At 44.3% G+C, this 16445-nt stretch overlaps 1 protein-coding gene across 1 annotated transcript; it reads left to right on the top strand.

Annotated features, from left to right (window-relative positions):
- The first annotated feature begins 3798 nt into the window (after positions 1–3798).
- On the top strand, positions 3799–15797 carry LOC118373123 (NAD(+) hydrolase SARM1). The gene is made up of 10 exons (XM_035759217.2): positions 3799–5152; positions 6535–6922; positions 7077–7307; positions 11103–11315; positions 12053–12144; positions 12278–12471; positions 12549–12681; positions 12845–13034; positions 15047–15168; positions 15411–15797. The coding sequence occupies exons 1-10, from the start codon at positions 4674–4676 to the stop codon at positions 15577–15579; spliced, it is 2211 nt and encodes a 736-aa protein (XP_035615110.1). The 5' UTR covers positions 3799–4673; the 3' UTR covers positions 15580–15797.
- The last annotated feature ends 648 nt before the right edge of the window (positions 15798–16445 follow it).

Genomic DNA, 16445 nt, shown 5'->3' with positions numbered 1-16445 from the left:
AACATGTTTGTTTGCAACAAAGCATTAGTACTGCAAAAAATGTGGTAAAGCAATTCACTTTTTATCTTAAATACAAAATGTTATGTTTGGGGAAAAGCCAATGCAACACATTACTGAGTAGCACTCTCCATACTTTCAAGCATAGTGGTGGCTGCATCATGTTACGGGTATGCTTGTAATGGTTTAGGACTGCAGAGTTTTTCAGGACTAAAAAGAAACGGAATGGAGCTAAGCACAGGCAAAATCCTCGAGGAAAACCTGGTTCCATCTGCTTTCCACCAGACACTGGGAGATGAATTCATCTTTCAGCAGGACAATAACCTAAAACACTATGCTAAATCTATGCTGGAGTTACTTACCAAGAAGACAGTGAATGTTCCTGAGTTGCCGAGTTACAGTTTTGACTTAAATATGCTTGAAAAATTTGACAGAGCTTTTGAAAAGAAAAATGGGCAAATGTTGCACAATCCAGGTGTGGAAAGCTCTTAGGGACTTACCCAGAAAAACTCACAGCTGTAATCACTGCCAAAGGTAATTCTACAAAGAATTAACTCAGTGGTGTGAATGCTGTTTCAATTAGATGTTTCTGTATTTAATTTTCAATAAATTTGCTAAAAATGCTAATAACATGTTTTCACTTTGTCATTATGGGGGTATTGTGTGTAGATGGGTGATATAAAAATGTCAATTTAATCCATTTTGAATTCGGCCTGTAACACATCAAAATGTGGAATAAGTTAATAGGTACGAATACTTTGCCTATATCATTAATTAAAAAGTCCTAAAATGGATGTAGAAATTGCAGATTGCCACTTTAAACAACAGTAAAAGGCCTAATGACTATATTGAACAAAATATTGTTATTTGTTTCTGCTGATATTTGTTCATCAAGAGCTTCATGAAATGGGTTTCCATGGCCGAGCAGCTGCACACAAGCCTAAGATCACCATGTGCAATGCCAATTGTCGGCTGGACTAGTGTAACGCTCGCCACCATTGGACTCTGGAGCAATGGAAACGCGTTCTCTGGAGTGATGAATCACGCTTCACCATCTGGCAGTCTGGCGGATGCCAGGAGAACGCTACCTGCCCGAATGCATAGTGCCAACTGTAAAGTTTGGTGGATGATGAATAATGGTCTAGGGCTGTTTTTCATGATTCGGGCTAGGCCCCTTAGTTCCAGTGAAGGGCAATCTTAACGCTACAGCATACAATGTCTGTGCTTTCAACTTTGTGGCAACAGTTTGGGGAAGGCCCTTTCCTGATTCAGCATGACAATGCCCCTGTGCACAAAGCGAGGTCCATACAGAAATGGTTTGTCGAGATCGGTGAGGAAGAACTTGACTGGCCTTCACAGAGCCCTGACCTCAACGTCATTGAAAACCTTTGGGATGAATTGGAACGCAGACTGCGGGCCAGGTCTAATCGCCCAAGGGAAGTCCATACAGAGACAAAGTAGAGTCGCAATTCAACGGCTCAAACACGAGACGTATGTGGCAGGGACTTCAGTCAATAACGGACTACAAAAATAAAACCAGCCCAGCCCTGTTGCGGACATTAACGTCTTGCTCCCAGACAAATTAAACAACTTCTTTGCAACTTCTTCGCTTTGAGGACAATACAGAGCCACTGACACGGCCCGCTACCAAAGCCTGTGGGCTCTCTTTCTCCGTGGCCAACATGAGTAAAACATTTAAATGTGTTAACCTCGCAAGGCTGCTGTCCTAGACAGCATCCCTAGCCGCGTCCTCAGAGCATGCGAAGACCAGCTGGCTGGTGTGTTTACGGACATATTCAATCAATCCCTATCCCAGTCTGCTGTCCTTATATGCTTTGATTGGCCACCATTGTTCCTGTTACCAAGAAAGCTAGGGTAACTGAACTAAATGACTATCGCTCCATTGCACTCACTTCTGTCATCATGAAGTGCTTTGAGAGACTAGTCAAGGATCATATCACCTCCACCCTACCTGATACACTATACGCACTCCAATTTGCTTACCGCCTCAATAGGTTCACTGACAATGCAATCGCCATCACACTACACACTGCCCTAACCCATCTGGACAAGAGGAATACCTATGTAAGAATGCTGTTCATTGACTACAGCTCAGCATTTATCACCATAGTACCCTCCAAACTCGTCATTAAGCTTGAGACCCTTGGTCTCAACCCCACCCTGTGCAACTTTGTCCTGGACTTTCTGACGGGCTGCCCCTAGGTGGTGAAGATAGGAAACAACATCTCCACCCCGCTGATCCTCAACATTGGGGCCCCACAAGGGTGCGTTCTCAGCCCTCTCCTTTACTCCCTGTTCCCCATGACTGCGTGGCCATGCACGCTTTCAACTCAATCATCACGTTTGCAGATGACACTATAGTGGTAGGCTTGATTACCAACAACAATGAGACGGCCTACAGGGAGGAGGTGAGGGCACTCGGAGTGTGGTGTCAGGAAAATAACCTCTCACTCAATATCAACAAAACAAAGGAGATGATCGGAGACTTTGGGAAACAGCAGAGGGAGCTCCCCCTGTCCACATTGACGGGACTGCAGTGGATAAGGTGGAAAGTTTTAAGTTCCACTGCATACACATCACGGACAAACTAAAATGGTCCACCCACACAGACAGTGTGGTGAAGAAGGCACAACAGTGCCTCTTCAACCTCAGGAGGCTGAAGAAATTTGTCTTGTCACCTAAAACACCCACAAACTTTTACAGATGCACAATCGAGAGCATCCTGTCTGGCTTTATCACCGCCTGGTACGGCAACTGCACCGCCCTCAACCGCAAGGCTCTCCAGAGGGTAGTGAGGTCTGCACAACACATCACTGGGGGCAAACTACCTGCCCTCCAGGACACCTACAGCACCTGGTGTCTCAGGATGGCCAAAAAGATCATCAAGGACAACAACTACCCAAGCCACTGCCTGTTCACCCCGCTATCATCCAGAAGGCGAGGTCAGTACATGTGCATCAAAGCTGGGACCGAGAGACTGAAAAACAGCTTCTATCTCAAGGCCATCACTGTTAACCAGCCATCACTAACATAGAGAGGCTGCTGTCAACATACAGACTCAAATCTCTGGCCACTTTAATAAATGGACTTAATAAAGGTATCACTAGTCACTTAAATAACACCACTTTAATAATGTTTACATATCCTACATTACTCATCTCATATGTATATACTGTATTCTATACCATCTACTGCATCTTGCCTATGCCGCACGGCCACCACACATTCATATATTTATATGTATATATTCTTATTCATCCCTACACATTTGTGTGTATAAGGTAGTTATTGTGAAACTGTTTGATTACTTGTTAGATATTACTTCATTGTCGGAACTAAGAGCACAACCATTTCGCTACACTTTCATTAACATCTGCTAACCATGTGTATGTGACCAATTACATTTTATTTGATTTGACATCAGTGCCCGACTAATGCTCTTGTGGCTGAATGGAAGCAAGTCCCCTCAGCAATGTTCCAATATTTATAGAAAAAGCCTTCCCAGAAGATTGGAGGCTGTTATAGCAGCAAACGGGGACCAACTCCATATTAATGCCCATGAATTTGGAATGAGATGTTCAACGAGTAGGTGTCCACATACTTTTGGACATGTAGTGTATCAATTGATGTGCACTGTTTTATCTTATTGTAGCTCCATAATAACCTATTTAGCACAGTTGATGTGTGTACCACCTTGTTGATTGATTATACCTCTACCTTTATCCACAAGGGGTCATAGTGGAGATGAGCACCATACTGGCGCTTTGTTGCTGAGCAGGACTCGGCATGACATGTCCGTCTGTAAATATATCCTGAAGATAATGGGCGGTCCTAGCTTCGAGGACGTTCGAGGATGCTGAGTCAAGGATGTCAAGGAGAGAGTCTATTTTAAGAATACGTAGCCTAAATAAGATACATTTGTTATGGATTAAAGCATAACAAGTCGTTTCAATATAGTCATGTGAATAGACAGGAAAAAGGAAAACCGTGAGAGTAATTTTGATCGACAGTGCGCCTTTGTCTGGATTTACAACTCAATAATGCAAGCGAGAGACAGAAAACAACAGAGCTGTTTATATTTCTCCATCCAGCTGGTAAACATAATTTGATATGTAATGGGCTTTTTGAGACAATTGTTTTCCCCTGTCTAGGAGTTCTCTAAACATCCGCAGTGGTGATACATTATCTAATAGTGGACACAGCGAAGGCTTGATCATTTTTTTGGCGTCGGGTTATTCTGAGTAGACATAATTTGATCCAACAAGGCCTTGTGTAAATGATAGGAGAAAACGGAGGACATCCGGGTTTAAATGCAAGCATAGTGTGACGGCTTGGTCATGATGATGCGAGATGAGTCTTTATTCACTTATTTTCAAAGATGACATCATTGTGATGATGATGCAATTTAGTGAAAGCTGTCACTTTGATTTTATAGCTCAGCATCCAGTCCAGATGATGGGATTGTAATTTCACCTATTATGGTTTGTTCATGTATCGAAACAACTTGCCTGCAAGACAAACATTGTTTCCCATTCAGTTATAACCAGGTTATTACGCACACGTTTATTTCTCCAGAGAAATTGGCCTGATAATTGATCTGTTATTGATCAGGGCCTGCAACAAGCCCTCTTGGCCCTGACAGAGATTGGCGGTTGATGCTCTTATCTCTAACCGTTTTCCTCTGGAGACCCTATCGATACCTCTCCATGTTCAGCTCCGAAAGACTCACGGTACCGGAATATGTCATTCGGATTGGGAACCGGAGGTCGGGCAGCTCGACCTCATCCTCGGAACCGAAAGCACCACCGGTCTCACCGGGTGTCCACGGTGCCGACGTCCAGGATGTTTTGGATACCTCGCTCCCGGCCCTGCGCTCCGCTATCAAGACACTGAAATCAGCCAAAGATACATCGGATCTAGACGAGACCCGCAGGGCCATCGCAGAGACGTTCCAGTTAGTGGAGGAGGCCTGGGTTCTGCCTACTGTGGGCCGGCAGGTCGCGGAGGAGATATGCAACAGGATACGACTGGATGGAGGACTGGAGCTGCTCCTGCAACTCCTAATGACACCTGCCGTGGAGATCACCTATGAGTCTGCCAAACTACTGGAGCAGATACTGGTCTCTGAGAACAGGTGTGTATTCACTACAGGCCGACATGCACTTTTTCCGTTGTACAACATATTACCTCGGTCCTAACCTTTAGGGCCAGTTTCCAGGACCCAGATACAGATAAGTCTTAGTCGTTCTGGGGCGCCAGGCAGCCTAGTGGTTTGAAAATTGGGCCAGTAACTGAAAGGTTGCTGGATTGAATCCCCGAGCTGACAAAGTAAACATATGTCGTTCTGCACCTGATCAAGGCACTATTCCCCGGTAGGCTGTCATTGTAAATAAGAATTTGTTCTTAATGTTCTTAACGGACTTTCCTAGTTAAATAAAGGTTAAAAAACACTTATAAACTCAGCCACTGGGTTGGGGAGGAGCTGATTACATGTAATAGTTACGGTAATTACAGTAATTGTTGCGTTACCAGCCAAAATATTGTAATCAGATTACAGATACTTTTGAAAAACTAGATGATTACTTCGAGAATCAGTTTTACATTTAGAAAGAATGATTGCGAAAAAATATTTGACACTTCTCTGTTTTTTCAATGACATTCAAATCAGCATTGAAAAAAGGAGCAAATGTAAATTTGTTCCACCTGAGTGAGTCTGACCATAAGTCAGAGACCACTATGACGACACACCAAATGTGTTTGATGCATCGCAGGAAAAGAGCAGGAATAGTCATTTGTAGGCTACAGTCCAAGCTATGTTTTCCAGTCGCACCGTTGGAGGTAAGGATGACAGCAGTGGTGTGGTCTAGGCGATACAGATATCACTTATTATTGATCAAAGCATGCCATTCCAGCATTTATTTTTCAACTCAAACCAATGAGCCCAATCAGTCCTACATGACAACAAAATCATAAATAGAGTAGCGCTGGCTAATAACTCCTTAGTTTTTGGTGCTCAGGTAAAACAATTAGGATAATCTATACTTCCATATTTCCAAGTCCCATTCCTGAAGATCAAGGGGTATAACATTTATTGGAATGACTGGAATTCTGATAGACTTTGGTTTTTAATGCAAAGATATAATTGAATCATATTATTATATGTAGTAGAAAGCGATGGGTTAGAAGAATCCTACATAACCAACCCATAAAGTAAAATTTAACATCCATATGGCCAGATATGTCAACTTTAACATTGATTTATCCTGCAATAGTTGTCTTCAATTGGTAACATACATGTTTGCCTTCTTCTAATTTCTCTTGAGGGGAATGTAATCTAAAAGTAACTGAATGTAATCAGATTACGTTCCTGAGTTTGAGTAATCCAAAAGTTACGTTACCGATTAGAATTTTGGACAGGTAACTGTAACGGATTACATTTTGAAATTAACCTACCCAACCCTAGTTATATACTAATCATTTTCTTTACCCTCTTCACCTCTCTCTCTTCCTATTCAGAGATTACGTGGCTCACATGGGTCTGGGGGTGATCCTGAACCTGACGAAGGAGACAGAGGATGCCCAGCTGGCCCGCAGTGTCTCAGGCATCCTGGAGCACATGTTCAAACACACCGAGGAGACGTCCGCCCAGCTCATCGCCAATGGCGCCCTGGATGCCCTGCTCTTCTGGTGCCGCGGTACCGACCCCACCGTCCTCCGCCACTGTGCTGTGGCACTCACCAACTGCGCCATGTATGGCGGCCATCACTGCCAGCGGCTGATGATCGAGAAGCAGGCAGCCGAGTGGTTGTTTCCGCTGGCGTTCTCCAAAGAGGACGAGCTCATCCGCTTCCATGCGTGTTTAGCGGTGGCCGTGCTCGCCAATAACCGGGAGATTGAGCAGGAGGTGGGTCCTGTGTGGCTCAGTTAGTACAGCACGGAGGTTGTAACACCAGGGTGGTTGGTTTGATTCCTGCACTGGCCACCTATACAAAAACACGTATGCACACAACACTGTACATTTCCCTGGATTAAAGTGTCTGCTAAATGTATTATTATAGGTGGTGAAGTCAGGGACGTTGGAGCTGGTGGAGCCCTTTATTGCATCTCTGGACCCTGATGAGTTTGCCAGGAGCTTGCTGGACAGTGCGGACAGCATGCAGGGGAGGACGGCTGCAGACCTACAGCAGCTGCTGCCACTACTGGACGGGGCCAGACTGGAGGGGAAGTGTATCGCTGCCTTCTACTTGTGTGTTGAGACCAGCATCAAGTCACGCCAGCGGAACACCAAGGTCAGTATCAGGGAACAAAAGCCCACCTGATTCTACCTTGATAAGCAGTTGATTTGCTGAATCAGATGTGTTAGTGCTGGGCTGGAACAAAAGCCTGCACGCCCTCCCTGTGGTGACCACTACACCTTAGTGCAGAGTTTCACAAACTTGGTCCTCGGGACCCCAAGGGGTGCACGTTTAGGTTTTTGACCTAACACTACACAGCTGATTAAAATGATCAAAGCTTGATGATTAGTTGATAATTTGAATCAGCTGTGTAGTGCTAGGACAAAAAACTTTAGTGGGTAGTGGATACAGGGATATCACCCAGCAACCTTTTGGGACCTAAAACCACTTCTGGTGCCCACGTACCTAACTATATCTAAAATAAAATAAAATTGAATTTGTCACACGCTTTGTAAACAGCAGGTATAGACTAACTATGAAATGCTTACTTCCCAACAATGAAGAGAGCAAAATGAATACAAATAATATCACAAGGAATAAATACACAATGAGTAACGATAACTTGGCTAAAAACTGTACATGGAATACCAGTACAGAGTCAATGTGCAGGGGTATGATGTAATTGAGGTAGATATGTGCATATAGGTAGGGGTAAAGTGACTAGGCAACATGATAGATAATTAACAGTAGCAGCAGCATATGTAATGAGTCAAAATAATTAGTCCAAAAGGGGTCAATGCAGATTGTCAGGTTAACTATTTGGTTAACTGTTTAGTAGTCTTATGGCTTGGGGGTAGAAGCTGTTCAGGGTTCTGTTGGTTCCAAACTTGGTGTATCGGTACCGCTTGCCGTGTTGTAGCAGAGAGGACAGTCTATGACTTGGGTGGCTGGAGTCTTTGACAAGTCCACTATGGCCCGATAATGTGGATGGAGGCGTGCTCGACCCTCCTGTAGTCCACGATCAGCTCCTTTGTCTTGCTGACATTGAAGGAGAGGTTGTTGTCCTGGCACCACACTGCCAGGTCTGTGACATCCTCTCTATAGGTGGCCTCATTGTTGACGGTGATCAGGCCTACCACTGTTGTGTCGTCAGCAAACTTAATGATGGTGTTGGAGTCGTGCAAAGCCACAAAGTCGTGGGTGAACAGGAGGAGTACAGGAGGAGACTAAGCATGCACCCCAGATGGGCCCCTGTGTTGAGGGTCAGCATGGCGGATGTGCTGTTGCCTACCCTTATCACCAGGGGTTGGCCCATCAGGAAGTCCAGGATCCAGTTGCAGAGGGAGGTGTTCAGTCCCAGGGTCCTGAGCATAGTGATAAGCTTAGAGGGCACTATAGTGTTGAACGCTGAGCTGTAGTCAATGAACAGCATTCTCACATACAGTTGAAGTCGTAAGTTTACATACACCTTACCCAAATACATTTCAACTCAGTTTTTCACAATTCCTGACATTTAATCCTAGTAAAAATTCCCTGTCTTAGGTCAGTTAGGATCACAACTTTATTTTAAGAATGTGAAATGTCAGAATAATAGTAGAGAGAATGATTTATTTCAGCTTTTATTTCTTTCATCACATTCCCAGTGGGCCAGACGTTTACATACACTCAATTAGTATTTACTGTAGTAGCATTGCCTCTAAATTGTTTAACTTGGGTCAAACGTTTCGGGTAGCCTTCCACAAGGTTCCCACAATAAGTTGGGGTAATTTTGGCCCATTCCTCCTGACAGAGCTGGTGTAACTGAGTCAGGTTTGTAGGCCTCCTTGCTCGCACACACTTTTTCAGTTCTGCCCACAAATGTTCTATGGGATTGAGGTCAGGGCTTTGTGATGGCCACTCCAATACCTTGACTTTGTTGTCCGTAAGCCATTTTGCCACAACTTTGGAAGTATGCTTGGGGTCATTGTTCATTTGGAAGACCCATTTGCGACCAAGCTTTAACTTCCTGACTGATGTCTTGAGATGTTGCTTCAATATATCCACATAATTTTCCTACATCATGCCATCTATTTTGTGAAGTGCATCAGTCCCTCCTGCAGCAAAGCATCCCCCACAACATGATGCTGACACCCCCGTGCTTAACGGTTGGGATGGTGTGCTTGCAAGCATCCCCCTTTTCCCTCCAAACATAACGATGGTCATTATGGCCAAACAGTTCTATTTTTGTTTCATCAGACCATAGGATATTTCTCCAAAAAGTATGATCTTTGTCCCCATGTGCAGTTGCAAACCATTGTCTGTCTTTTCATGGCGGCTTTGGAGCAGTGGCTTCTTTCTTGCTGAGCGGCCTTTCAGGTTGTGTCGATATAGGACTCGTTTTACTGTGGATATACAGGAGATACTTTTCTACCTGCTTCCTCCAGCATCTTCACAAGGTCCTTTGCTGTTGTTCTGGGATTGATTTGCACTTTTGGCACCAAAGTACATTCATCTCTAGAAGACAGAACGCGTCTCCTTCCTGAGGGTTATGACGGCTGCGTGGTCCCATGGTGTTTATACTTGTGTACTATTGTTTGTACAGATGAACGTGGTACCTTCAGGTGTTTGGAAATTGCTCCCAAGGATGAAGCAGACAGTGGAGGTCTACAATTTTTTTCTGAGGTCATGGCTGATTTCTTTAGATTTTCCCATGATGTCAAGCAAAGACTCACTGAGTTGGAAGGTAGGCCTTGAAATACATCCACAGTTACACCTACAATTGACTCAAATGATGTCAATTTGCCTATCAGAAGCTTCTAAAGCCATGATATAATTTTCTGGAATTTTCCAAGCTGTTTAAAGGCACAGTCAACTTAGTGTATGTAAACTGAGCCATGACCTGCCTTTCAAAGCATTTGGCTAATGATGTGAGTGCTATGGTCAATAGACATTTAGACAGGTTACCTGGGCATTCTTGGGCAAAGGGACTATGGTGATCTGCTTGAAACATGTAGGTATTACAAACTGGGTCAGGGAGAGTTTGTAAATGTCAGAGAAGACACCCACCAGCTGGTAAGCACATGCTCCTGGTACGTGTCCTGGTATCCATCTGGCCCTGCGGCCTTGTGAATGTTAACCTGTTTAAAGGTCTTACATTGGCTACGGAGAGTGAGAACACACAATCGCTTGGAACTGCTGGCGCTCTCATGCATGATTTAGTGTTACTTGCCTCAAAACGAGCATAGAAGGCATTTAGCTTGTCTGGTAGGCTCGCGTCACTGGGCAGCTTGCGGCTGGGATTCCCTTTGCAATAATAGTTTGCAAGCCCTGCCACATCCGACAAGCGTTCAAGCTGGGTGTTTGATGGCTCATTGAAGGTCGTAGCGGGATTTCGAATAAACATCCGGATTAGTATCCTGCTCCTTGAAAGCAGAAGCTCCAACCTATAGCTCAGTGCGGATGTTGCCTGTAATCCATGGCTTTTGGTTGGGATATGTACAGTACGTGCGGTCACTGTGGGGACGACATCGTCGATGCACTTATTAATGAAGCCAGTGACTGATGTGGTAAACTCCTCAATGTTATCGGATGAATCCGAACATATTCCAGTCTGTGCTAGCGAAACAGTCCGTTAGCATCCGTTTCATGTGACCACTTCCGTATTGAGTGCGTCACTGTTACTTCCTGTTTGAGTTTTTGCTCGTAAGCAGGAATCATGAGGATAGAGTTATGGTCAGATTTGCCAAAGGAAGGGCGAGGGAGAGCCTTGTATGCGTTTCTGTGTGTGGAGTAAATGTGATCAAGTTTTGTTTCATCTAGTTACACAGGTAAAAATGAAGTAAAAGGGATTTAAATGTTCCTTCATTAAAATCACCAGCCCTACAATATCAATGGACATAAAATTGAATGTGTGTATATTCTTCCTCCCAGATCTTCCAGGAGATAGGTGCGGTGCAGAGCCTGAAAAGGATTGTCATGTACTCCAGCAACGGGACGGCCTGTGCCCTGGCCAAGCGGGCACTGGGGATGATGGGGGAGGAGGTGCCGCGACGTATCCTGTCCTCTGTGCCCAACTGGAAGGGCGGTGAGGTGCAGAGATGGCTCCAAGTGATTGGATTCAGCTCTTATACTGAGCGCTTCCAGGTGTGTGTTTCTGTGTCTCAGTGTGTGTTTGTGAGAGAGAAAGATAGATAGAGATAGCGATAGCAAAGACAAGGTTTGAACAATAAACAATGAGAATGTTCTTCTATAGTCCTTGTAAAGATGGTGACAAAATAAGGTGAATGTTTGGTTTCATATCTATTAGATATGGATACCTACAGGTAGCTACCAAAATAATAGAAATACTTGAGTAAATGAAGGATACTAAGTACATTGAAAGCAGCTGCTTTCACGCAGATGTGGTTCCTGAGTTAATTAAGCAATTAACATATTATCATGCTTAGGGACATGTATAAAAATGATGGGCAGGCCAATATTTTGGCCATTATTTTGTCAACCATGGCTATGCCCCCATACGATGACAATCCATAGGGCACGAGTGGTCACTGAATGGTTTGATGAGCATGAAAACAATGTAAACCATATGCCGTGCCCCTCTTAGTCACCAGATCTCAACCCAATTAAACACTTATGGAAGATTCTGGAGACAGCGTTTTCTACCACCATCAGCAAAGCATCCCTCCAATAGAGTTCCAGACACTTGTAGAATCTATGCCAAGTCGCATTAAAGCTGTTCTGGCTCGTGGTGCCCCGACAACCTATTAAGACACTTTATGTTGGTGTTTCCTTTGTTTTGGCAGTTACCTGTATTTCTCCTTAGCCTCTTACTCACTAAATTAACTCAGTCTTTCTCTCTACTCTCTCTGCCCATCCTTCAGGAGCTGCAGGTGGATGGTGACCTACTGCTGAACATCACAGACCAGGAGCTGAGCACTGACCTGGGCATGACCGCAGGACTCACTCGCAAGAGGTTAGTTCAATCATCTGTCAAGTTTATGTCAAGCTTATAAAACGTCTGTTACACCAGTCAACATCAGTGAAATTGAGCATTGAAATAAAATCCCCACCTCACCCTTCCCACTCCATTTTGTTTTGTCTTCTAGGTTCCTCCGTGACCTGCGTGTGCTGAAGACCTACGCCAACTACTCAACCTGTGACCCCAACAACATGGCTGACTGGCTGGGCGAGGTGAACCCACGCTTCCGCCAGTACACCTACGGCCTGGTGCAGTCTGGCGTGGACCGCAAGAACGTCCTCCACCTCACCGACCAACAGCTCCAGTCAGACTGTTGCATAGGTGGGTTGTGAGCCAAAAGGCACATTTACGTTCCCTGCAAGACAATGGAGAATAAAGTATTCATTTTCTCCTTCTAGAGAACGGCATCCATCGCGCCAAGATCCTGGCAGCCACCCGTAGGCCAATTAAGCCGTGTCTGACCGATGCCCAGCCCCCTGGACCGGATGTGTTTATTAGCTACCGCAGGACTACCGGTTCCCAGCTCGCCAGGTCTGCAGAGAGAGAGAGGAAGAGGAAGAGGGAGAGTCATGGATAGGGCAAGGAATAATAGTCAGGAGAGAGGGAAAGCTAGGGAGCTTTGGAACAACATTATCAGATTTGTCAGGATTATCTGGAGGCTAAGATCTATAGATCGTCAACTGTTACCCCCCAGTCTGTTGAAGGTCCACCTGCAGGTCAGAGGTTTCAGTGTGTTCATTGACGTGGAGAAGCTGGAAGCAGGGAAGTTTGCTGACAAGCTGATCCAGAGCGTCCAGCGGGCACGGAACTTCATCCTGGTGCTGTCTGCCAACGCCCTCGACAAGTGCATGGGTGACACTGGCATGAAGGACTGGGTACACAAGGTCAGACATAGACGGGTCGATACATAGATCGGTTCTGCATACGGAACAATATACACTGAGTATACAAAACATGACTTTTTCCATGATATAGACTGACCAGGTGAATCCAGGTGAACACTATGATCCCTTATTGATGTCACTTGTTAAATCCACTTCAATCAGTGTAGATGAAGAGGAGGAGACAGGTTAAAGAAGGATTTTTAAGCCTCGAGACATGGATTGTGTATGTGTGCCATTCAGAGGGTGAATGGGCAAGAAATGATGTTTAAGTGCTTTTAAATGGGGTAAGCAATGCTTACCTGGTTTGCACCGGTTTGTGTCAAGAACTGAAACACTGCTGGGTTTTTCACTATCAACAGTTTCCTGTGTGTATCAAGAATGGTCCCCTACCCAAAGGACATCCAGCCAACTTGACACAACTGTGGGAATTATTGGAGTCAACATGGGGCAGCATCCCTGTGGAACGATTTCAACACCTTGTAGAGTCCATGCCCCGACAAACATCAACAAGAGATCATAGCTTTCACGTGGATTCACCTGGTCAGTCTGTCATGGAACGAGCAGATGTTCATAATGTTTTATTCATTCAGTCTAGATCCAATAGTATCAAGATGGAATTCCAAAATGTTTCTATGTGTATAATCCTGTCACTCTAGCCTTTACATGTTTAGATGTTCCATCTATATGTTGGTGATATACAATATTAGACATAGAGAGGTCTCCTGCATCAGTGGCGTCATTTGGGACTGCAGCGTAGCCTAGTGGTTAGAGTGTTGGACAAGTAACCGAAAGGTTGCAAGATCAAATCCCTGAGCTGACAAGGTACAAAGTGAACAAGGCCCTGAACAAGGCAGTTAATCCCTTGTTCCTAGGCCGTCATTGAAAATAAGAACTTGTTCTTAACTGACCTTCCTAGTTAAATAAAGGTAAAATAAAAAATATCAGCTGAACTTATGGTATGGTAACGTTGAAGCTCCAAGGAATTTATATAAAGTTGAAGCTCATGTATTCCATTGCTACACAATTTAAAAATTCTAAAAACAAACTGCAAAATTGACTGGACATTATCTGTCACGTTCGTTGTATGGAGGAGACCAAGGCGCAGCGTGATATGCATACATACTTATTTTAATAAAGAAATGCAACACTGAACAAACTAACAAAACAACAAAACGTGACGCTAATACGGCTAGTGCAGACAGGCAACTTAACATAGAATAAGAACCCACAAATACCCTATGGCTACCTAAATATGGTCCCCAATCAGAGAAACGATAAACAGCTGCCTCTGATTGGGAACCAATTCAGGCCACCATAGACCTACATATACCTAGACTTACAAAAAACCCTAGATATACAAAACCCCTAGACAATACAAAACTAACATACCCACCCTCATCACACCCTGACCTGACCAAAATAATAAAGAAAACAAAGATAACTAAGGTTAGGGTGTGATATTATCACCTTGCTGCTGTAGCTTCATTCACCTTAGTCAATAAAGGACTTAACATTCTACAATCACGTCATACAGAAATTAGCTGCTACTGTACCCACTAGTTCAGCACCGGTATTAAAAACTCAAGTTTAGTTTCATGTCAAGTCAAACAGTAACTACCTAGCCATCTACAACCATCTTCCACCTCTGCACTGTTTTCAAAGAAAAGTTGCACTGTTCACTGCAACTGCGTCGATGTGCTCTCTCAAAGGCATCCAGCCGGACAAACACCCTTTTCGCACGCTCAAAGGCATGTGCATGGTCCTAAAGCCAACCCACTAATAATGCATTTGCCTTGGAATGATTTTAGTAGCCTATTTTAAGTTGTTGGTGTTGAGCGAGGGTCTGGCGACTGCCATACTCTGCCATGCCCTATTGACACCCCTGCACTGCATACAGAACAATGTTACAGTTGAGACATTATTTTCCCCATATACCCCTGCCCCTTACATGTCTAGACTGTAAAGACACTGTGTCTGTCTGTGATTTAACGTACCTCTCGTAAATCCTGCAGGAGATTGTCACAGCTCTCGCTGAGAAGAAGAACATTGTCCCTGTCACTGATAACTTCATGTGGCCTGACCCAAACTCTCTGCCTGAGGACATGAAAACCATCCTCAACTTCAACGGCATCAAGTGAGTCAGACAGAGACGGCAGACTGTTTGAGAGAGATGAGCAGTTTGAACACTTATCCAAAGTGCACTTCGCTGGAGTTTCTTACATTTTCTTTCCCCCTGTCTCCCTCTCTTTCTCTTTCCTTCTCTCTTATCTTTTTCTATCACTCAAACTCTCTTTATCTCTCCCTCTTTCTCCCTTCCTCTTTCTCTTTCCCCTTCTCCCTCTTTCACTCCCTCCCTCCCTTTCTCTCTCGATACAGGTGGTCCCATGAGTACCAAGAGGCCACCATTGAGAAGATCCTGCGTTTTCTCAAAGGCAACCCCAGCCAAGACCAGACAGACTGTCCCAAGACAGACTGTCCCAAGGCAGACTGTCCCAAGACAGAGTGCCCTAGTGGAGCTCTGGTCTGTGATGATGTAAAAGTGTGACCATTAGTGATCAGTAATCAATAATGTCAAACAGAGCATGGTCTGCGCTCTGGTTGGTCAGCTCTACCCGTGTGCATGTGAAGACACGTTTAATAGTCAGTATTTAAATCATGTGTTTTTCAGCACTTGTAAATACCATGTAGTGCTCTCCAAAGCTGCAGTTCCACTGTCATAAGCTGTTATTAGCATGGTCAGGTATATTGTTTGTCTCTCAGGAAATAACCAGTCTTAAAAGTCAGCCGTTGATGGCATCATGCATTACACGTAATACAAATGTGGAGTATCTCTGTTTCCTCTCCATAGCACTGCTCTCTCATTGTTATAAATAAGCCCATACTTTCAAAGAAAATACAACATTCGGGTTTATAGTAGCCTGAGTACCAGCCTGTTTGTGCTATCATTCCAACTCCTTGACATGTTAGGCTTGGAGTTGGCAAGAGTACAAACAGATCTGGGACCAGGCTTTTAGTAATGTTCCTGCGTAAAGTACATAGTGTATGCAAAATACTGTATCTTTTTTTTCTTCTCATGGTGCTTAAATGGAATCCTGCAAGCTCATTGGTGGTCGATTATTGCATTGATTTGATGTGTCTTTACGATTGTGTAACCTGGGTGCTGGCAAACAGCCTGATCCAACAGAGATGACCTCTGACCGATACAGATCGAGTCTGGTCCCAGATCTGTTTATGTGCTGTTTTGCCAACTCCTATGGTCATTGTCGTGACAAGGACCATACGAGATGTCGAAACTACACAAACAGATCTGGGACCAGGATAGAAGAGGTCTACAATAACTATACTCATTATACACTTACACTCATCTGCCCAGCGACAATCAGGGGTTCACAAAGAACTCTCTCTCTCAAC

The sequence above is a fragment of the Oncorhynchus keta genome, chromosome 1, assembly GCF_023373465.1.
Source record: "Oncorhynchus keta strain PuntledgeMale-10-30-2019 chromosome 1, Oket_V2, whole genome shotgun sequence".
Classification (NCBI taxonomy): domain Eukaryota; kingdom Metazoa; phylum Chordata; class Actinopteri; order Salmoniformes; family Salmonidae; genus Oncorhynchus; species Oncorhynchus keta.
Note: the sequence above shows the minus strand (reverse complement) of the source record. Positions and strands in the feature narration are given on the sequence as shown.